Source organism: Hippoglossus hippoglossus, chromosome 5, assembly GCF_009819705.1.
Source record: "Hippoglossus hippoglossus isolate fHipHip1 chromosome 5, fHipHip1.pri, whole genome shotgun sequence".
NCBI classification, from domain to species: Eukaryota; Metazoa; Chordata; class Actinopteri; order Pleuronectiformes; family Pleuronectidae; genus Hippoglossus; species Hippoglossus hippoglossus.
Genome location: NC_047155.1, coordinates 1,206,303 through 1,228,802, shown reverse-complemented (window position 1 = coordinate 1,228,802; position 22,500 = coordinate 1,206,303). Strand labels below are relative to the sequence as shown.

The following is a 22,500-nucleotide window of genomic DNA, read 5'->3' as shown; positions in this document are numbered from 1 at the left end:
GTCCATCTTTATTTACTGTCGATGCTCTTACGTTGCACCAGATGTGAGCGCCCCCCCCCCCCACAGGTGTCAGAGTGAGTGTGACTCTCAGGTAAGTAGGCGGGGCCAGTTTGAGAAAGAGCTTCGTGTTTTCCCGCCTCTGTCTGTTCATCTCCCGCCAACGTGCTTCCATGTGATTGGCTCACGTGTCTGTCCCCGCTCCCCCACTGGCAGGGAGAGTACGTGTCCTGCCTCCTGTCCCTCCTCCGCCAGATGACCGACATCCACTTCCAGCGCCTGATGGAAAACTTCCAGAGCAAAGAGGAGCTGAAGGTAAAAGACGTTCACGTCCTGACGGCTGAAAGGTGACGTGGTTCAAATGAGACAGGCTGAGAGACAGTAAACCTCTGATGAGATGATGTACAGTACCAGAATATACAGTACAGTACCAGAATATACAGTACAATACCAGAATATACAGTACAATACCAGAATATACAGTACAATACCAGAATATACAGTACAGTACCACAATATACAGTACAGTACCAGAATATACAGTACAATACCAGAATATACAGTACAGTACCACAATATACAGTACGATACCAGAATATACAGTACAATACCAGAATATACAGTACAGTACCATAATATACAGTACAATACCAGAATATACAGTACAGTACCAGAATATACAGTACAATACCATACCAGAATATACAGTACAATACCAGAATATACAGTACAGTACCAGAATATACAGTACAGTACCAGAATATACAGTACAATACCAGAATATACAGTACAGTACCATAATATACAGTACAATACCAGAATATACAGTACAGTACCAGAATATACAGTACAATACCATACCAGAATATACAGTACAATACCAGAATATACAGTACAGTACCAGAATATACAGTACAGTACCAGAATATACAGTACAATACCATAATATACAGTACAGTACCAGAATATACAGTACAATACCAGAATATACAGTACAATACCAGAATATACAGTACAGTACCAGAATATACAGTACAATACCATACCAGAATATACAGTACAATACCAGAATATACAGTACAGTACCAGAATATACAGTACAGTACCAGAATATACAGTACAATACCATAATATACAGTACAGTACCAGAATATACAGTACAATACCAGAATATACAGTACAGTACCAGAATATACAGTACAATACCAGAATATACAGTACAGTACCAGAATATACAGTACAGTACGATGAGATATAAAAACAGATCAAATAAGATGTAATATGATACAATAAGATAAGATTCATAAATATACAACAATATAAGATACGATAATAGACAATGTGATGTGATGTGATTTGAAAAAGACACAATTTGATATGATATGATACCATGAGATAAGACACAATATGATATGGATACGATCATATACAATATAATGATGATAGGATCAGATATGATGCCAGAAATTCCAAAAAGATATAATAAATCAATATACGATAACATATGAAAGTATTAAACAAGGTAATATGCGAAAAGATATGGAAAGAAAGGATAGGATTCTATACGAGTAAAAAAATGCACATAATGTACATTTTCCACGACACACAGAATATTATGGGTAAACTTCAGAGGCACAGGAGGATTTCTTGAGGATGTATAAATATATAAATGGGTATAAGTCCACAATAAACGATATACATATGAATATAATTGGTTTATGTTATAAAGATAAAATATGCAGTAGATAGTATATAAATAAAACTGACTCAGGGCTCAGGAACGTTTTCTTCATCTTCTGTCTTCAGGAATTCTTGCTGAAGATTCTGTGTGTGTTCAGAAACCTGATGAAGCTCAGTATCTTCCCTCGTGACTGGAACATCATGAGACTCCTCACCAGCAAGTAAGACGCAAACATGGAGCTCCTCCCTCCCCCGACAGCTTGGACACACATCTGACACTGTGTGTGTGTCTGTCTGTGTGTGTGTGTGTGTCTGTGTGTGTGTGTGTTCTCTCTCTGCAGCATCATCCTGACCACGGCTCAGTATTTGTCACCTGCTCTGCACAAGAACTTCACCGAAGCAGAATTTGATTTTAAGGTGTGTGTGTGTGTGTGTGTGTGTGTTTGTGTGTGTGTGTGTGTGTGTGTGTGTGTGTGTGTGTGTGTGTGAGAGAGGCACAGTCGTGGAAGAAAACCACAAACCAAATGGAAGTGAAAGTGACTAAAACCGACTCCAGTGTCTAAAATAATGTTTCCTGTTGTTTTAACACCTTTTTTCTTCTTAATGTACTGTTGTTGCTTCGATACGATTCTTTTTCACTTTTGTTATAATGCAGGATATTTATTTATGATCCACCTCCACACTGTTTTGATGACGGTGTAAATACAACTATGAATTAAACTACGAAAGATGAACCCAGTAAATTCACAAAAAGAAAAGAAAAAAGACAAATATTGTAGATGGTAAAAAAAACATACATTTTCAATTTGTGTGTGTGTGTGTGTGTGTGTGTGTGTGTGTGTGTGTGTGTGTGTGTGTGTGTGTGTCTGTGTGTGTGTGTCTGTGTGTGTGTGTGTGTGTGTGTGTGTGTGTGTGTGTGTGTGTGTGTGCAGGTGTGGAACTCCTACTTCAGTTTGGCCGTACTCTACATCAACCAGCCCAGTTTGCAGCTGGAGAACCTGAGTCCTGCGAAGAGGAAAAAGGTTTTAGACAAGTAAGAGGAACAGGAAGTAACTAACAGGGAGCTTCACTTCACTTTATCTCCATATTTCATGTGCATGTGTTGCATCAGTTACACAAAACATATAAACAGTAAAACATTCCCTGATGTAGTTGAAAGGAGAAATTAACCAAACTCTGGATCTTTATCTGGCTCTGCAACAAATTTCAGTGAATGTTTTTAATGTCTATTTTTTTTATTTCCTTAAACCCATTAATAACAATCACAACTTTATTTCTCTAGCACCTTTCTAACACAAAGTGCTTTGCTAGTTCAAATCAAACAGTTGATGCTCGTTGTGTAATCCTGCTGACGAACAGTGAAAACATGACCTGTGTGGTGGAAGTGAAAAACCACACGTTTCTAATTCAGATCGAAAAGTCATCCCCTGGTTTCACAAGTGTCTGTTCTTCAGCTGAGTCACACAGGGAAGAGGCGGAGTGGGCGACAGAAGAATTTCACTTATTGTGATAATTAGAGCAATATTGACCTGAACCAGAGAAACGTTAAAACACCAGATGATAAACTTGTTAAGTTAGATTCTGCAAGTGAATGTTTTGTTTGTTTTATTATGTGATGAATCCCATTAAAACAAAAAGGGGAAAAAATAACCTTGACTTTTGTGTTTCTTCTTTTTTAGTCTCAGTCAGGACATGAACTTCAGGTTTAAATATCTCCTCGGTCACGTGTTGTAACGCCTTCTTACTTCTGCCTGTGCAGGTACGGTGACATGAGGGTGATGATGACCTACGAGCTGTTCAGCATGTGGCAGAACCTGGGTGAGATGTGACAAACTGCAGGGCAGTGGTTTACAGATGTGAACAGATGCAGGACGTCCTCCCCTGTGAAGTCTCTCTGCTCTTTCATCGACACAAACTTTATTTGCATCCCACTCGTCTCAACAAGGCCATAAGTGACCTGTGCATTGCTGCTGTTTCTCTCCTGGTGTTAGTTTAATTGATTATTGGTTGACTGATGAAAGTGTCTGTGCTCCGGCTGCAGGTGAGAATAAGATCCATTTCATCCCCGGTATGATCGGCCCGTTCCTGGGAGTGACGCTGGTCCCTCAGGTGGAGGTGAGGAACATCATGATTCCCATCTTCCACGACATGATGGACTGGGAGCAACGCAAGAATGGAAACTTCAAGCAGGTAAACACACACAGACACACACACACACACACACACACACACACACACACACACACACACACACACACACACACACACACACACACACACACACACACACACACACACACACACACACACACACACACACACACACACACATGATGACCTGCAGATGAAGAAGCCCTGATGATGGTTTGTGTTGTTTGTGTACGTGTGTGTGTGTGTGTGTGTGTGTGTGTGTGTGTGTGTGTGTGTGTGTGTGTGTGTGTGTGTGTGTGTGCAGGTGGAGGCTGAACTGATCGATAAACTGGACAGTTTGGTTTCTGAAGGGAAAGGAGACGAGAACTACAGAGAACTCTTCAGTTTGCTGTGAGGAGCCTGAACCGACCGTTTCTCTGTCTCTCACCTTCGTCTCTGTCTCTTTTAATCCGTCTCTGTCTGATTTAATTTGCCTCTGTCTGATTTAATCCGTCTCTTCTTGTTAACACTCATTAACTCTCTGCTCTTCTGCTCTAACACTCTCTCGTGTGTTTGCTTTGCTCTGTGCTGCGGGACTAGAACCCAGCTGTTTGGGCCCTACCCCAGGTACGACACACTGACACACAGGAACACACATGAGGTTTCACATTTGTAGGAAATCATTATTTTTTATTTATATATATTTATATATTAAAAAAATGTGAAATTACAAACAAATACAGAAGCACAAAACACACGAGATGGAAACATCGGGCTCGGTTAGTTTTTTCTCTCTGACTCATTCGGGTTTGAACAGAAAGTTGTGGCCTGAACTACACTTTAATACAAAGTATAATAAAAACGTCACCAAGTAAAAAGGAAGGCAAAGAAAGCACAGACAACCCCTGTCCCCCCCGTCCCCCCGTCCCTTCTTGTAGAGTCTCACTCAGACCTGGTATTTACATCCGTCCATAGAGTTTTATTGTGAAAGGTTTATTGAGAGTGAGTCCCTCCTCTGTAACTGACTCGTTCCGTCTTTGGACTCGAGCATCGAAAACTCCAAATACACAACGTCCACGTACGTCAGAACCCGAACACGATAAGAGACGGAGTTCCATCACGTGGCAACCAAGTTTTCTCTCCGCTGAAAGTCCAGCTACTTATTTAGTTAAAGTGAGATTCTGTAAAGTTCTTCAGACTGAGTGTGATGCAGGGCGGCAGCAGACGAGCGGTGAACTGAACTAAGAGATAAAGGATCGAGTGATTTCATTAATTTAAAGGTTTATTTATTGTTGTGATACAGATGTGAAAACAGATGTTACCTGTTTATATCTTAAATTCTCCTTTTATCGTCGTGTTAAAATATCTGTTTGCATCTGTGGGATGTTTTTAGGGAAGAATCCAGTTGAGCCTTGTTACCTCGTGAGCTCATTAAAGTTATTTTCTGCTGTTTTACTTTAACCTCACTAATTTTCTCTTCTCTCCCAAAAGGTCAAATTAAGTGTAATGAAAGTTTAAAGTCTGTTTTTTTACCTTTGCTTTGTTTTCAGTTCGCTCAGTTTCGGTGAAAAGTGTAAAAACAAATGGACACTCACTGGTTTCAGATCACGACGTCTCGACTCTGTGTTTAATTTACGTCTGTTTTTCCTCAAAGTCTGTTGGAGAAGATCGAGCAGGAGACGTGGAGAGAGACGGGCGTTTCCTTCGTTACGTCCGTCACACGGCTGATGGAGCGACTGCTGGACTACAGGTAACACACACACACACACACACACACACACACACACACACACACACACACACACACACACACACACACACACACACACACACACTACAGCAGAGTCAAACTAAAGCTCCTTATAGAGGCCGAACATTTCATTTCTCGTCCAGGAGGCTTCTTCAGTTCAGTTTGCAGATTTTTATCTTGTGGCCACGAGTCATGTTTTGTCCAAATGTCACCTGAGGGTCTTCTCTTGTCTTCAGGGACTGTATGAAGGGAGACGAGACGGAGAACAAGAAGATCGGCTGCACCGTCAACCTGCTGGTAAGATCAAGTTTCCATCAGGTTTACAAAGTTTGATGGAAATCATCAAGAATTCAAAAAAAAAGGAACTTATGGAAGTGAAATTGTGTTCCTGTGCTTTGTGTCAGAACTTCTACAAGTCAGAGATCAACAAGGAGGAGATGTACATCCGCTACATCCACAAGCTGTGTGATATGCATCTACAGGCTGAAAACTACACAGGTACAGCACGCACAAAGAGACGCACACACACACACACACACTGTATGGAGGGTTTATGACTGTTGTCGTTGTGCACGGTGGTTGTGTGTCCACAGAGGCTGCGTTCACTCTGCTGTTGTACTGGGAGCTGCTGCACTGGGACGAGCGTCCGCTGAAAGAGTTCCTGCATTATTCTGCTCAGACCGAGTGGCACCGCAAGGAGGCGCTCTGCCGCAAGGTCATCCACTACTTCAACAAGGGAAAGGTACACACACACACACACACACACACACACACACACACACACACACACACACACACACACACACACACACACACACACACACACACACACACACACACACACACACACACACACACACACACGATGGAGTCCTTAAATATAACTGAGCATGTTTTATCTCTTATATTCCACTAGTCTCTATAAACAGATTCTACATGTGAATGAACAGAATCTGAAAGAAGAGACAAGATCATGATTCATTTTCAAATCACACTAATGCAATCTTTGTGTGTGTGTGTGTGTGTGTGTGTGTGTGTGTGTGTGTGTGTGTGTGCCTGTGTGTGTGTGTGTGTGTGTGTGTGTGTGTGTGTGTGTGCCTGTGTGTGTGTGTGTGTGTGTGTGTGTGTGCCTGTGTGTGTGTGTGCCTGTGTGTGCCTGTGTGTGTGCTCCAGTGCTGGGAGTATGGGATCCCTCTTTGCAGGGAGCTGGCCTTCCAGTATGAATCTCTGTACGACTACCAGAGTCTGAGCTGGATACGGGTGAGCGGCTGCACCACACCTCACAAACCAGCTTTTCATCAGTGACTCATCAACACGTCTCCTGTTCCCGTCGCGGTTTGAGATCCTCTCTGAAAACCACTTCCTGTTCAAACTGCGCCGTCCTGCAGTGATGAAGATTGATTCCACTGTATTTTTGACCACGAAACACAACACATACATGAGAAACCACAGATTGTGAATAAAGACGGACGATACGAGCGCTGCCATTTTGTGTTATAGTGTTTGTGTGTGTGTGTGTGTGTGTGTGTGTGTGTAGAAAATGGAGGCGGCATATTATGACAACATTATGGAGCAGCAGCGTCTGGAGCCAGAGTTCTTCAGGGTGGGATTCTACGGCAGGAAGTTCCCCTTCTTCCTCAGAGTGAGTTCAATGTTTGTTTTTCATTTTCTATTTCTATTGCTAAGTTTATCGTCTCAAAGGTTTTTCCTCAAATGACGAAACTTTGATTTTTTAAAAACCTTTTATTCTGGAAGTAAACGACTTTTGGAGGAGCTCACACTTTGACTTTGATCTCTCCAGAACAAAGAGTTTGTGTGTCGTGGTCATGACTACGAAAGGTTAGAGGCCTTCCAGCAAAGGATGCTGGGAGAATTCCCACAAGCCATTGCGATGCAGCATCCCAATCAGCCGGATGAGGCGATTCTGCAGTGCGACGCCCAGTGTATCCTTCAGAAAACAGTAGAAAGTGTTAAAGTGTGCACGTGCTGGTGTTCGTCTCATTTGAATATGAATGTTTCCTGCAGCTTCTATGGAAGTTCGTTTTTTTTGCGTTTCTACGTCCTCCATGTTTTCGGTCGGCTCTTTAACCTCCTCCCCTCAGACCTCCAGATCTACGCCGTGACACCGGTGCCAGACGGCGTCACCGTGCTGCAAATGGACCGAGTACCGGACCGCATCAAGAGCTTCTACCGGGTCAACAACGTTCGGCGTTTCCGTTACGACCGGCCGTTCCACAAAGGATCCAAAGACCGAGACAACGAGTTCAAGGTGAGCAGGAGAAAAGTTCACACGCTCTTTCCTGCAAGTCTCTGCTGAATGTCTTCATATTCTGTTGACTTGTGGATTCACATTTTACAAAATGTTTCCAACAAACCCTGAGAAATCCACAGTTTTAATCCAAACCAAAATGAGACGGTCCGGTCCAAAGAGGATTTCAGTGAGTCCCCAGCTCATCCTGCCCTTATTGGTGTTGCCTAGCAACAGAGCTGAAGTCTCCGGCACCGTTACGTTCTGGTTTGTTAGTGAAGCACAATGAATGCTGGGATATGTTGGGCCGGGACGGATCCACCTGATGGAGCCTCAGTTTCTCAGGGACGTTTGAAAGGAGCCTTTGAAAGTGGAAAGCCTGGTCTCGGTCTGCATCCATGTCCATCTTTACACAAATAAAGGTTTGATGGTTTGAACCCGGAACCTTCCTGCTGTGAGGGGACAGTGAGGTGCTAACCACTGCACCACTGTGCCACCCAGAAAATCCTTTGTGATGGTTTTCATTTATCATTTTCAAAAAGCTCAGAGCTGCTGATGTTCAGACCAAACGTTCTGGATTCTCTGTGTTTCAGAGTCTCTGGATCGAGAGGACCACCCTGATCCTCACGCACCCTCTGCCTGGAATCTCTCGCTGGTTTGAGGTGGAGAAGCGAGAGCTGGTGAGTGAACTGAAAAATGTGATGGACAGTAGATACAATGTGGAAAAAATAAACCACAGACTTCCTGCTGCCAGTCTTTAAGTATGCTGGTAAACCCCCCTGCAGTGTGTGAGGCGAGATGTTTCAGGTTCAGCATCAGGCTGTGGTGAAGGAGGAGGAAGTAAAACTATGTGAAATGATTTGTGATGAAACCACAAAGAGAAACTTCACACAAAGAATGAAGCATTAACAGGAAACATGTAGAATGTCAGACGTCAGAAAAACATCTGCCAAGGAAGCAACAGTCAATAAATTCAATCATTCTCACACAACCATAAATATCTAAATATGGATCATCAAGATTCATTATTATTCTCTGAGAGAACATCCTTTCTCACAATGTTAATGAAAGAGATCATAATCCCTGGATCCAGATCTGCATCACAATTTAATGGGTTTTATACAAAATGTACATTGGACCCATCATCGTCATCAGGATCTTTACCACAGACCGTTTAGAAGCAGATCAAATCTCTGTGTGAGAAATTAGTCTTTTGAGACTTTAGACGCTCTGAGGAATGTCTGCAGAATCGGTTGCAGACTTTTTCCGGAGTTAATATTTGTTTGTGTCAGTTGGTTATTATTGTCCACACTGTGTCACTGAGGCAACACAGTCGTGTTCCCCTGTAGAGTGAGTTCATGGACAGAATGTGAATCCTCCTCTTCCAGGTGGAGGTGAGTCCGTTGGAAAACGCCGTCTCTGTGGTGGAGAACAAGAACCAGGAGCTGCGGACTCTGATCAGTCAGTACCAGCACAAGCAGCTGCACGGCAACATCAACCTGCTCAGCATGACCCTGAACGGAGTCATCGACGCTGCCGTCAACGGAGGCATCGCCAGATACCAAGAGGTCGGACTGGAGAAGTGTGAAATGTCCATAAAGTTCCTCATGTTTGATCCTGAAGCCACAAACCTGTGACTGATCATCACACTGAACTTCTGACTGCCTCAACAGATCACAGATAGCATTAGCACAGGGCTAAGCGCTGCTGTCATCACTATTTGGGCTGTCTCATAATAATAACATATCGTACCTGAGTATTTAAAATGCATGACTTTTATCAGATCCTTTTCTTTGTGACCAGGCTTTCTTTGATAAGGAATACATCACCAGCCACCCTGAGGACACGGAGAAGATCACGCAGCTCAAAGACCTGATGCAGGAGCAGGTGAGGCCTCAGGCTCTGCTCTGGTCTCCTAACTCCTCTGCTGACGCTGCTGTGACGTTTCCTCTGCTCCCCTCTGCATCTCTGAAATCACAACTTCAATCCCTGACTTTGTAAAATTCTTCTTCTTTCTCTTTTCCCCTGTGACATGGGGCAGGAAGTGCAGCCATATATGGTTTTATTGGGACGTTAATTCTGCTAAAACTCAGACTCACACTTTTCTGAAGACAGAAGCTGTGGATGTTCGTATAAACGTAGGAAAAGAATCCAAACATGATCTTTTATGAGGCCCAATGGTTCATCCTCATACTTTAATGGATGAGTAAACTGTATATATGTTGGGGAGAGGAGAGGAGATGTTGATGCTGTAGAAGACAGAGAGAGCTCAGGGTTTCTTCACACACTGAACACGATGCTTCACGTTTCCCTCAGGTTCACATCCTCGGAGTCGGCCTGGCGGTGCACGAGAAGCTGGTGCACCCAGAGATGCGGCCGCTGCACAAGAAGCTGATCGATCAGTTCCAGATGATGAGGAGCAGCCTCTGCCACGTGAGTGCACGCAGCCTGTCGCACTTTGCCTCCAGCTTTCCCCGTCTCGTCGGTCTGAGCTGTCCTGAGCGTGCGGGCGGTGTGAATATTCAGAGCAGTGTTTCTATGTGGCGCTGCAGGGTCTTCCTGGTTTGGACAAGGCCGTGTCAGGAGCCAACACTCCCAGAGGGATCCTGGCCTCACACAGCCCCCTGAGCCCCGAGAGCTTCAAACTCATGCACCGGCACAGGTCAGCCCCCCCCCCCCCCCACACACACACACACACTGCTTGGTCCTCGCTGAGCGACGCACTCATCCGCTCACAGTGTCACATGTTCACACACCTTCTCTCTTCATGTCTCTTTGTGACGCTGATTCCACCTCATTGACGACCTCTGCTTATTTTACACACTGGACTTCACCTGCTTCTTCTTCCTCACTTCATCTCTGTGTCTTCTACCGTCGCCTGGACACATCACATGTTCTGAAATTCTTCCATTTTCTCTCTTTCTCTTCCCATCATATCGCCCTGCGTCTCTCTCCTTCCCACCAACTCACTTCACGCATGTTGCGGTTGCTGTTTTGCGTTTTCTTTTTGAATGCACTCTGCACGGCTCCTCGCTTGGCCCTTGTTCTCCTCCCTCCCTCCTTCCTCTCCCCTGCTCCCTCCTTCCTCTCCTCTTCTCCCTCCTTCCTGTCCCCTGCTCCCTCCTTCCTCTCCTCTTCTCCCTCCTTCCTGTCCTCTTCTCCCTCCTTCCTCTGCTCCCTCTTTCCTCTCCTCTTCTCCCTCCTTCCTCTGCTCCCTCTTTCCTCTCCTCTTCTCCCTCTTCCCTCCTATTCTCCCTCTTTCCTCTCCTGTCTCCTCCTCCCTCCTTCCTCTCCTCTTCTCCCTCCTTCCTCTCCTCTCTCTTCCTCTTCCCTCTTCTTCTCCCTCTTTCCTCTCCTCTCTCCTCCTCCCTCCTCCCTCTCCTCTTCTCCCTCTTCCCTCTTCTTCTCCCTCTTTCCTCTCCTCTCTCCTCCTCCCTCCTCCCTCTCCTCTTCTCCCTCTTCCCTCTTCTTCTCCCTCCTCCCTCTCCTCTCTCTTCCTCTTCCCTCTTCTTCTCCCTCTTTCCTCTCCTCTCTCCTCCTCCCTCCTCCCTCTCCTCTTCTCCCTCTTCCCTCTTCTTCTCCCTCTTTCCTCTCCTCTCTCTTCCTCTTCCCTCTTCTTCTCCCTCTTTCCTCTCCTCTCTCCTCCTCCCTCCTCCCTCTCCTCTTCTCCCTCTTCCCTCTTCTTCTCCCTCTTTCCTCTCCTCTCTCCTCCTCCCTCCTTCCTCTCCTCTTCTCCCTCTTCCCTCCTATTCTCCCTCTTTCCTCTCCTGTCTCCTCCTCCCTCCTTCCTCTCCTCTTCTCCCTCCTTCCTCTCCTCTTCTCCCTCTTCCCTCCTATTCTCCCTCTTTCCTCTCCTGTCTCCTCCTCCCTCCTTCCTCTCCTCTTCTCCCTCTTCCCTCTTCTTCTCCCTCTTTCCTCTCCTCTCTCCTCCTCCCTCCTCCCTCCTTCCTCTCCTCTTCTCCCTCTTCCCTCTTCTTCTCCCTCTTTCCTCTCCTCTCTCCTCCTCCCTCCTCCCTCTCCTCCTCCAACTTCCCCGTCTCTCCTCGGTTGCAACCTCCCAGCCCCATAGCTGTTTTGACTCCAGTGCGCAACTCCTCCTCCTCTCTCTCCTCCCACAACTCCAGTGAGATGGGGAACGTTGGCAATCTTCTGATCCTGGCCGATGGGATGGTGGTGGAGCACCCAGAGGACTTCTACCGCATGCAGGTGAGTCCATGTCCGCGCTGTCAGAGCAACCTGCAGGAGATGAGTCCAAGATTTGTGCTTTTTTTTATGGGCTTAAAATCAGGTTGTATAATATTTCTATGTGGCAGCCATTGGAACTTGGCCTCTTGGACTGAACAGATGAAAATTCATGGGTCAAAGGTCACTGTGACCTTGCAAAAACCCTGTTCCTGCCTCGTGAACGTGTTTTCTTAAGAACGCCTCAAAAGAAAAACTTTTAAATATGGCACAAATGTTCACTTGGACTCACAGACTGATTGGATTTCAGTTAAGGTCAAAGGTCACAGTGATCTCATATTATTGTGAATGCAACATGACTGAAACTCAGTGACATCATGAAGAATAACTGTCATGTACTTTGTTTTATATTGAACAAATACTAAATGAAGATTAATAGAAATCATAGTGTATGAAGGTGAACTGTGACACACACAGCGTATCACTCTTTTCACTTAATTAATTTGTGTTTCTCCTTCGCAGGCAAGCCCCTCCTCCTCTAGCCTTAGCTCCACCCACTCTGCGCCCTCTCAGATGATACACTCCGCCCCCTCCACCATCAGAGGTGAGCAGCCCACTGTACCTCAGTGCCGCCCACGAGCACCACATGGAGGAATGTTTGATGAGTTTACATGAAACATTCGGTGAATTCATTTCTGTTTTTCAGACACTAGTATGTTTCTGTTGACTCCTCCCTCCTGTGTGTCCTCCTGCAGTCGGGTCTCCTTCTCTGCCGGACAAGTACAGACACAACAGAGAGATGCTGATGCTGCTGCCGCCGCACAGGGAGCGGCCGAGCAGCGCCATGTACACCAACATCACGGAGAACGGCCAGGTACTGACCGACAGGACCCAACAGCAATGTGTCATGAACAGCAGAGAAGCTGCAGCTGACGGCCGGAGACAACGTCCCAGGGACGTCATATGAGTCTAATGTTTGTAGATGGAAACTTCACTGATTGGCTGGTGGGCGTTACCTCTGCTTCTCTCTCTCTCTCTCTCTCTCTCTCTCTCTCTCTCTCTCTCTCTCTCTCTCTCTCTCTCTCTCTCTCTCTCTCTCTTCAGCCAGCGAACTTCCAGCGGGCGCTGTTCCATCAGGTGATTGGTCCGTGTAAACCCTGCAGCGACCCCAACCTCTCCGTGGCTGAGAAAGGTACGAGCTCCAGCTGTCACTCACACGAGCACGAGATTCTATTCAAAAGGAAGAAACATTTATCTTCTCCACCTCCTTTCTTTCTCTCTTTCTTCTCCACCTTTTTCTCCTCTTTCCTCTCCTCTCCTCTTTCCTCTCCTCTCCTCTCCTCTTCCTCTCTCCTCTCTCCTCTCTCCTCTCTCCTCACCCCCTCTCCCCTCTCCCCTCTCTCCTCTCTCCTCTCCCCTCTATCCTCTCTCCTCTTCCTCTCTCCTCTCTCCTCTCTCCTCTCCTCTCTCCTCTCCCCTCTCTCCTCTCCTCTCCTCTCCTCTCCTCTCCTCTCCTCTCTCCTCTCCCCTCTATCCCCTCTCCTCTTCCTCTCTCCTCTCTCATCTCTCCTCTCCTCTCTCCTCTCTCCTCTCCCCTCTCTCCTCTCCTCTCCTCTCCTCTCCTCTCCTCTCCTCTCCTCTCCGCTCGACTCTCTTCTCCCCTGTCTCGTCTCCTCTCCTCTCCGCTCCTCCCCTCTCCTCTTGCCCCTCCCCCCCCTCCTCTCCTCTCCTCTTCCTCTCTCCTCTCCTCTCTCCTCTCCCCTCTCTCCTCTCCTCTTCCTCTCCTCTCTCCTCTCCCCTCTCTCCTCTCTCCTCTCCTCTCCTCTTCCTCTCTCCTCTCTCCTCTCTCCTCTCTCCTCTCTCCTCTCCCCTCTATCCTCTCTCCTCTCTCCTCACCCCCTCTCCCCTCTCCCCTCTCTCCTCTCTCCTCTCTCCTCACCCCCTCTCCCCTCTCTCCTCTTCCTCTCTCCTCTCCTCTCTCCTCTCCTCTCTCTCCTCTCTCCTCTCTCCTCTCTCCTCTCCCCTCTCTCCTCTCTCCTCTCTCCTCTCCTCTCTCCTCTCTCCTCTCCTCTCTCCTCTCCTCTCTCTCCTCTCTCCTCTCTCCTCTCTCCTCTCCCCTCTCTCCTCTCCCCTCTCTCCTCTTCCTCTCTCCTCTCTCCTCTCTTCTCTCCTCTCCCCTCTCTCCTCTCCCCTCTCTCCTCTTCCTCTCTCCTCTCCTCTCTCCTCTCCTCTCTCTCCTCTCTCCTCTCTCCTCTCCCCTCTCTCCTCTCTCCTCTCTCCTCTCCTCTCTCTCCTCTCCTCTCCTCTCCTCTCTCCTCTCTCCTCTGTCCTCTCTCCTCTGTCCTCTGTCCTCTGTCCTCTGTCCTCAGTGCTCACCACCCCCAGTAGTTGGAGTTTGGACAGTGGAAGCAGAGATGCTCTCCCCTTCCTCTCTGCCCACGCTGGCACTGTCATGGCACCTCCCGTTCCCCCTCGCAACCTGCCTCACGGTATGACACTGGTGTGTGAGTGTGTGTGTGTGTGTGTGTGTGTGTGTGTGTGTGTGTGTTACATGCACGGACTTGTGCCTGAATATTTTCTTTGCTTCGTGAGTTCGGTCGTTCCTCTGACACGACTGCAGGTAAACTCCTCTGTTTTGGATGTGCATGTTGTTTGTGTTGTTTGTGTCGTTTGTGTTGTTTGTGTTGTTTGTGTTGTTACGTTGTGTTTAAGGTTGGTAATTTGTTTCTGAAACACTTTTTATCTTATTTGGTGAAATCCACTTCGTGTTCCGAGAACCAGTACTAAGTAAAGTCTTCTGGAGAAAAGGGGAAGAGGTGTCAGGACTGTAATAAACACCAGGGAATCCAAGGATTGGCTGGTGAACCTGTCCGTCACTAATCAGCTGGAGGTCAGAGGTTAGCGAGCGAGTCACAGAAAAGTCGTCTTCCAGCCGCTGTCAATCAGTGTGCCATCATGTGTTTTCAGGGGCGGAGCTTTGACGACCCAATAGGAGGGGGTGGGATTTGTAAAGTGTAGCCTTGCTTTTCCAGGATTACCAACCCAAGCTTTAACGTGTGTGTGTGTGTGTGTGTGTGTGTGTGTGTGTGTGTGTGTGTGTGTGTGTGTGTGTGTGTGTGTGTGTGTGTGTGTGTGTGTGTGTGTGTGTGTGTGTTTCAGCTCGTTCTTATCTCACTGATGTTTGTTCAAGTGTTTCTGATCAGTTTGGTTTGAATCAGTTATTTGATGATATGAAAACAGGCTGAGACGTCATGATTGACAGCTGAGACTGACTCCTGATTGGTCGAGTGCTCCCCCCCCCCCTCACACACTCCTCCACCTCTGCTCTGCTCCGACTCTTCCTCTTTAGTCCTCCTGCTGCAGCCTCCTTCCTCCCTCTCTCTCTCTTTCTCCTCCCGCTCTCTCCATCCTCCTCCTCTTCCTCTCTGGTCTGAGGTGCGTGAGTGTGCCTCTCTCTCAGTCAGTCCTGCTGTGTCCCCCCCTGTAGGGCAACACCTGTCGATGCACTTTGACGCTTTCCACCACCAGGTCAGCGACCTCCCTCCAGCTCTCCCTGCGCGCTCCTTAAGAAAGGTACCCTCCTCCTCCTCCTCCTCTTCCTCACTCCTGCTGTCGGTCTGGATGCTTGTCTGTCTGTCCATGTGTCCGTGTGCACTCCCCAACAAAAGTGCATTTCCACGTGTGTGCATTTCTTTGTGTCCATTTTTGTGCGTTTGTGCCAGGATTGGGAAACTTCACGTTGTTTCCTTCTGCTGCTGCACAAAGACGTTTGATTTAAAATCAAACTGCAGATAAAACCATCCTGTGAAAGACTTTCTGAGCAAGATTCATTCAATGATCTCAGATGTGGAGTTGAGAGGACATTGTGTCGTCTAGTTCCTGTGTGTCAGAGTAACAGAAGCAGGAAGTGCCACGGTTCAGATAAACAGTCGAGCTCACACCTCTGCCAAGGCCCAACACGCTTAAATGTAACCAGATCACACTCATCGATAAGAGTTCTCTGAACATGTCTGATGGTTCATCCAGAGCCGCGAACTATTCAAGAGAAAATGTTGAATAATGTCCTCACGTCTCAAAGTGTTAACAAAAAATCTGGATACGCACCGAAAGTGAGTTCTTCACTGACCCAAATCTCATCCTTCAGCCAAGTTTCATGGGAATCTGTCCGGTAGAGTTGGTTTAGTGCTGCTGAGAAACGCACGCAGATGAACGTCCTTGGCAGAGGTCATCAGAGGTCATCAGAGGTCATCGGTGAAAGAAACTCCCTTCACTCCTTTTCTTTATGTCCTTCTGCTTTATATCCATTTTCCACTTCTGTTTAGTTTTGAACGTTCGTGTCCTCGTCCTGATCTTTAACTCTAATCCTAAACACAACAACAATATTTGACTTGTTCACTTCTTGTTCTTCTTATCGTCCTCTTCCTCTGCAACTTCTTTATGAACACCGCTACAGAAACAAGGTTTATTCTGATGTGTTGTACTGTTTTTTTATTTTGAATGTTGAGATCTCTGTGTGAGCAGAGAGAGAGAGAGATTCAACAGTATCATGTTCTGTGTTTGAGTCCAGATTTAGACCAAATTTAAACCCTTTTGTTAAAAGAAAACATCAAATAAACATTGTCCTGCTAAATGAACTGGCTCCTCACGATGAGTCAGTGTAGATTATGTCCACATCTTATTCTGTGTTTCAGTATTTGTGTTTTCAAATTTGATTTGAAGGGAGAATCTCAGTCATCCAGGTCATGATATATCCAAGTGCTAAAAGCAGGTCAACTGGACTTGAGTTTCTCGAACCACCTGTTTTTAGCACTTTGAAGTGACTGTGTACTTCCATCATGTCCCTGTCCTGACTGTCTCTCTCTCTCCAGTCTCCCCTGCACCCTATACCTGCCTCGCCCACCAGTCCACAGTCCATCCTGGATGGCAGTAACTCCACCTTATCAGGCAGCGCCAGCTCTGGAGTCTCCTCCCTCAGTGAGAGCAACTTCGGCGGCCCCGCCTCCTCCTCCGACGCCCCGGCCAGCCGCACAGACACCCTGGAGTCCGTCCCCAGCAGCCAGGCCTGGACCACAGACCAGGAAGACCTGGACTCTCCGTACCAGCCCGTCAGGTACAGCGTCTCCGAGCCCGAGGTCCTGGACGGAGTGAAACTCCCGCCCTGCCGCAGCCAATCCGCCCCAGGAGGCGTCACCCCGGCTCAGGGTTCCACCTCCACCGGCGCTCCACAACCACCGCAGCAGGACGGGCTGCCACACCCCCAACACCACTACTACCACCACTTCCACCCCCACTACATCCCCCACCACCCGCCTCTCTACCAGCTCCACGAGCCTCCTCCCGCCCTGCCGCCCAAGCCCTACCTCCGAGAGGGGTGCATCCCGGAAGAAGACGCCCAGTCTGCAACGCCTCCTGCACCACGGCCCATGCCACGCAAGATCTCCCAGCCCATAATCGCTGCGACCAAGGACGAGCAAGCTAAAGTGGCGTGGGAGCACGGCATCAGCGAGGAGTGAGACGTCGACTGAAGATTTGAGGAAACTTGTAGAACAAACAGAATAGAAACTATTTTCAGAGAGAATGAAAAGAAGGAGAAAGACGTGAGAACCAAACTGAAACTGAGACGTGAGGGAACCGGTCCTGACCTTCTCCAGAAACCAGAACAAACACTGAAGGTCAAAGATGTAACGTTAAAATCATCGGCTCCTCAGAAAGTCTGAAAGTCCTTCAACCACACGACCATCCTCGTGTCATCGAGCTCAGAAATACTAAACAATCAGACTTTCACTCTGACGTCATCTACTCAAGTTTCTAAAATCTGTCGCACCACAACGGTGTCATTCAGGTTTTACATGAAACATTTCAAAGGGATTTTATCAGGTTGATACCTCGTCACCGTGGTGACGCTCAGACGAGACGCACTTTAACAACAGAGCATCAAAACATATAAGAATTATAGCCTCTGCATATTTTTATAAAAGCAAAGATCAGACATATGAAAACATAAAGAAATTGTAATAATGACGGAACCTAAACGCTTAGTGTTTCCACCTGAACAACAACAAGCCCAACGATAGGTTGAGGCTTTGTCTCCTTTAACGAAAGACGTCATTTCCTTCAGTCTCTTTTTCCCGATACAATATATTAACGATGATGACGTCCTGTCGGAGCTGAGAGGTTTTTATATTTTCCAAAAGAAGCATCAAAGTGTGTAGATACATGTAAAACAGTATATAAAAGTATATGAATAATAATTTATATTTAATCCTTTTGATTGAAGGTGAAATATGCAAGTTAAATGGCTTCCAGAGTCGTTTAGTAGCTGCTCGGCGATGATTCATGACGTGCACCTGTTCAGAAGACTCACACACAAACGACGGCAGGTTTCACTGTTGCAGCTCCTGAAAACGTTGCGTGCAGCAAAGAGAAGGTGAAGAAATCATTTAATTTAAGGTTGTGACGTCAGAAAAGGACTTTTTTTTTTTTAGCTGACGATGTAAATGTGTGCAAACGATCAGGTTGATGACATTTATAGAGAATATTGACTCTGAGAAATATACACTTTTTGCCAGTTTTTATGAAATGAATGACTGTACATTTTTAACCTAAATACAGTTTTTTTTATGCATGTTTATTCAATGGAAGATCGAACAGAGAGTGAGTGAATACACAGAGGTGGAGGGGCGCTGTGCACTGACGTCTAGTTCTGGAAACCTTCAAATCACCAGGATATTAAATGGCTGTGATGAAGTGTAAAAATACTGTGAAGGATGATGCGTTGTTTGCTTTTGGTTTAAAAATGTAAAACCTTTTTTCCACAAGCTCAGATCGTCAAACCACTTCTCTGCTTTTCCTTTGAAATTGAAAAACCAATTGAGCCGTGTGCAGCTGATCGCTCGACGTCGACTCTTTGGTTCTGTCACAGACATTCGGTCTTTTCATGTTCTCACTTCAACGGGAAGGAACGAGGACCTGTTCACCTCATGTAGCCGAGTACAGAAAATACACAGAGCAGGAGAAGGAAACACAAATAGGAAACAGTCGAATTTACAGAAGTAAAAGCCTCAGGGATAAAAACTGAAAATATCATTTAATTTAAAAACAAATTCATCAATTACCACAAGAACAACTGGAGGTAAAATAAGGGGAAATCTAAATGTTTAACTGCCCTAAAGATCAAAGTGAGTTGTGTCTGTTCTTCCATGTTGCCGGTGGAAACAGTGAAAACAGTAACAACTGTCGTTAACTGCAGAGAGTTCAGCAACAGTCCACATTTAAAAACTGCAGTGACACATAAATAAACACAAAGTTTTTATTTATCACTTTAGTCTTCAGGATATTTTATATTGAGAAGCTTGTCAATTTTCCTTCAGATCAATAAAGTCTTATCTTAACAAGTAATAAACCTTTTTCTCGTAACCTTTTTGTATAATTTTTCTATAATTAATGATAATCTGATTTTACTTGTAAATGTGGAGCTATAAAAAAGTGCAGAAATCCTTCATTTGAATTGATGGTGACTCAGCAGAGCTCACGTCTCCACCCGACCCAACAGGCCCCTGAGGAAACCACAGTTAAATCCACGAGATCCTGATGATCACACACACTCATAAATATCAGTCCTGTAAACATCTGATGGTTTTCATCAAGATCCGTGAATTATTCTCTGAGAAAACAACGGAAATATTGAAAAAGGTCCTAGCTCATTATGATCCGCCCCCTGATCCAGACCTGCACCAAAACTCAGTGAGTTCTTCTCTGACTCCTCCTCCCACCAGGTTTTGTCGTAATTCGTCCGGTAGTTTTTGCGTAATCTTGGTCATAAACAATCGAACAGGGGGTGAAAACATAACCTCCTCTGTGGGGGTTAATATTCCGGCCTAAGATTAAAGTTTCAGCTTCTGCATTGAGGATAAACTATGCAAAGGCCCCTTTAAAATATGGAACCGTTTCTTTATGCGCTGAAGTTGTAGAACGGTTTGTTTCAACATTCACAGATTTTGTGAGCCGGTGTTTCCACAGAACAGTTTTATACGTGCGAGTGGACTTCGGTGCAGGGACGAGGCTGGTTGATGTAAATATACACAGAGTATTTATACCGATCATAAAGGGCAAACATTGTAAACATGTAGACTGTCAGTGTCTTGTACTTTCTGATGTAAAACTGTTTTTAAACTTAGACAACAGCAAAACATACAAGTTCCTTTTCTCTAATTCTTATGATTATTTCAGGGCAGCTGAGGAAGGTTTATTACTTTGTGTGTTTTGCATCAATGACAAATCCAGATAGTTGCTACGATAGAATCCCTTTGTACGATGATGCTGAGGAGTATTTCTTGTATATAAAAGTCTTTATTGTGTTAGCATGGTACTGAACTGTGAACGTGTACGATGTAGATGTAAATACTGTTTTCTTTCCTCCTCACTAACCAAACTGATGTGTTGTGGACTCATGATTGACGAACATTAAACTGTGTTTCATTGACTCGGCTACGACTCTGCCCGTCTTCATTTCACATGTTCGACCACAAACACACTTCAGTCAGGAGACACCTCTACAGAAAAACCAGAAGTACTGCACTGGGGTTGCACCAGTGCAGGTTTCATCTACATACGTTTTTTTCCAGATTGATATAAGGTCACTATGACCTTTGACCACCAAAATCTGATCAATGGTCTCATGTGCTGTGTTGCTCAAGGACACTTCAGCATGCAGCAGGAATGGGGAAGACTGGGATCGAACCACCAACCTCCTGGTTAGAGGACGACCCACTGCACAGCCACAACCGTCATCTTTGAGTTACACTGAACGTTTGCACCATATTTTCAGAAATTCCCTTAAGTTGTTCTTGAGATATCGTGTTCACAAGAATGGGACGACCCGGAAACAGATTCAAGACTCTTTTATTTCCACAGACACCGCAGTGTATTATGAAATAATGCTTTGGACACATGACGTCGCAGGCACAGAGGAATAAGAATCAATTTAGCAGCAATACAGAAACATATGAAAGGAGTCTCAAAATGTCTCATACAGTACAAAATGTTCTTTAAAAAAGTAGTAAATGAAAAAAGAACAGAAGAGAAAATACTGTCTAAATACTCTTTGTTTTCTTCCAGTAAAGGTCATTTGGCATCTGAAACAGTAACATGAGGTCACAGTGACACGACCTTCAAGCACCAAACTCCTCTTTGAGTTTAAGGGAAAGTTTGCACCAAATCTTAAGACATTCCCTCAAATTGATATCAAGTTCATCCTTAAGTAAAAGGGATATTTGTACCAAATTTGAGGAAATTGCATCAAGGCACTAACTTAAATGTTATTTAATAAATAATGAAATAACATTTCATTTAGCGGACGCTTTTATCCAAAGCGACTTACAATAAGTGCATCAACCATGAGGGTACAAACCCAGAGCAACAAGAATAAAGAAAGTGCTATTTCGTCAAGAAAGCCAAACTACAAAGTGCTATTAGTAAGTGCCATTTCAGTGCTACTAAAATGTTAGTTTAGTATATATTAAATATAGACTATGATTCAAGGTATAGTCGGATTTAAAAACAAGAGTTACATTCATTCAGAAAGAAATCTTTGTAAGGCTTCATTTATCGCAGGAGTCACATTTCCCAGGTTGACGTACCCTTTTAAATATGGCCCCATGAAAATGTAAACATATGTTTACCAGAACACTTGTGCATTGAGCTCGTGTGCTGAGAATCTAACCATCAACCTCCTTGTGGACATCCTCTCAGCGGCCCATGATTTTATCAGGCAGACATAATAATGCAGAATACTGGGTGTTAAAAAGCTCTCAATTCACATCAGTGACCATAGACTAACAGATTAAAAATTAAATTGAATATGTACCGAACTAAAGCTTTAAATTGAAAGAAAATAGCTGACTGACCACTGACATTTCAGAGTTCTAGGTATACTTTGATAGCTTAAATATTATGGCTGATATATAAAAACAATATATAAAAATGAATCCCTTTTCACTGGTTTTTCCTTCAATTTCCTAAAAATTTCAAGCTACAGCATCATAATCTGAAAACAGCATCTAAAAAAGTCCCTGACATTCTCCTGTATTAGCTGCACTGTCTGTGTAGATCAGGATCCGTTATTCAGCTGACGACCTGCAGAAAAGAAAACAGACGCATGTCTCACATCAACTTCTGTTTTGTACAGAAATGATTCCCAACAGACAGATTCTATTTTCTTATCATTTGGACTTTTTATCAATAAAAAAAACAAATGTTAAATGTATATATCCGCCTTCTGTCATTTATCTCAATAATACAAATAGAAAATTAATCACAGCTTCCCTGTGATTAATCTGATTCAACATTTTAATCGTTTGACAGCCCTAATTGAAATACATGATCTTGTTCACAAACTATCAAACAATCACAACTGTTAATGAAGCAATAAACACTTGAACTACTGTGTCACTCAATATACCTGCTTCATCAGGTACAGCGTCACCATCAGGTAACTGAGACTTCAACTCCTCTG

At 45.0% G+C, this 22,500-nt stretch overlaps 1 protein-coding gene across 2 annotated transcripts in view; it reads left to right on the top strand.

The window, feature by feature from the left end:
- The window catches only part of LOC117762175 (dedicator of cytokinesis protein 3-like), a 30,753-nt gene extending 12,991 nt beyond the window's left edge, over positions 1 to 17,762 (top strand). For both annotated transcript variants that reach the window (XM_034586686.1, XM_034586685.1), the window contains 28 exons: positions 214 to 312; positions 1,804 to 1,898; positions 2,019 to 2,094; positions 2,610 to 2,710; positions 3,437 to 3,495; positions 3,719 to 3,867; positions 4,133 to 4,218; positions 4,408 to 4,434; positions 5,462 to 5,557; positions 5,794 to 5,854; positions 5,962 to 6,055; positions 6,151 to 6,299; positions 6,731 to 6,817; positions 7,095 to 7,199; positions 7,359 to 7,500; positions 7,660 to 7,826; positions 8,399 to 8,485; positions 9,194 to 9,373; positions 9,609 to 9,692; positions 10,122 to 10,238; positions 10,337 to 10,467; positions 11,930 to 12,011; positions 12,510 to 12,591; positions 12,743 to 12,861; positions 13,092 to 13,179; positions 14,357 to 14,476; positions 15,475 to 15,560; positions 16,856 to 17,762. In XM_034586686.1, the coding sequence (XP_034442577.1) occupies positions 214 to 312; positions 1,804 to 1,898; positions 2,019 to 2,094; positions 2,610 to 2,710; positions 3,437 to 3,495; positions 3,719 to 3,867; positions 4,133 to 4,218; positions 4,408 to 4,434; positions 5,462 to 5,557; positions 5,794 to 5,854; positions 5,962 to 6,055; positions 6,151 to 6,299; positions 6,731 to 6,817; positions 7,095 to 7,199; positions 7,359 to 7,500; positions 7,660 to 7,826; positions 8,399 to 8,485; positions 9,194 to 9,373; positions 9,609 to 9,692; positions 10,122 to 10,238; positions 10,337 to 10,467; positions 11,930 to 12,011; positions 12,510 to 12,591; positions 12,743 to 12,861; positions 13,092 to 13,179; positions 14,357 to 14,476; positions 15,475 to 15,560; positions 16,856 to 17,500 (3,414 nt within the window). In that variant the 3' untranslated portion in view covers positions 17,501 to 17,762. The remainder of the gene's footprint in view (positions 1 to 213; positions 313 to 1,803; positions 1,899 to 2,018; positions 2,095 to 2,609; positions 2,711 to 3,436; positions 3,496 to 3,718; positions 3,868 to 4,132; positions 4,219 to 4,407; positions 4,435 to 5,461; positions 5,558 to 5,793; positions 5,855 to 5,961; positions 6,056 to 6,150; positions 6,300 to 6,730; positions 6,818 to 7,094; positions 7,200 to 7,358; positions 7,501 to 7,659; positions 7,827 to 8,398; positions 8,486 to 9,193; positions 9,374 to 9,608; positions 9,693 to 10,121; positions 10,239 to 10,336; positions 10,468 to 11,929; positions 12,012 to 12,509; positions 12,592 to 12,742; positions 12,862 to 13,091; positions 13,180 to 14,356; positions 14,477 to 15,474; positions 15,561 to 16,855) is intronic.
- Positions 17,763 to 22,500: the final 4,738 nt, after the last annotated feature.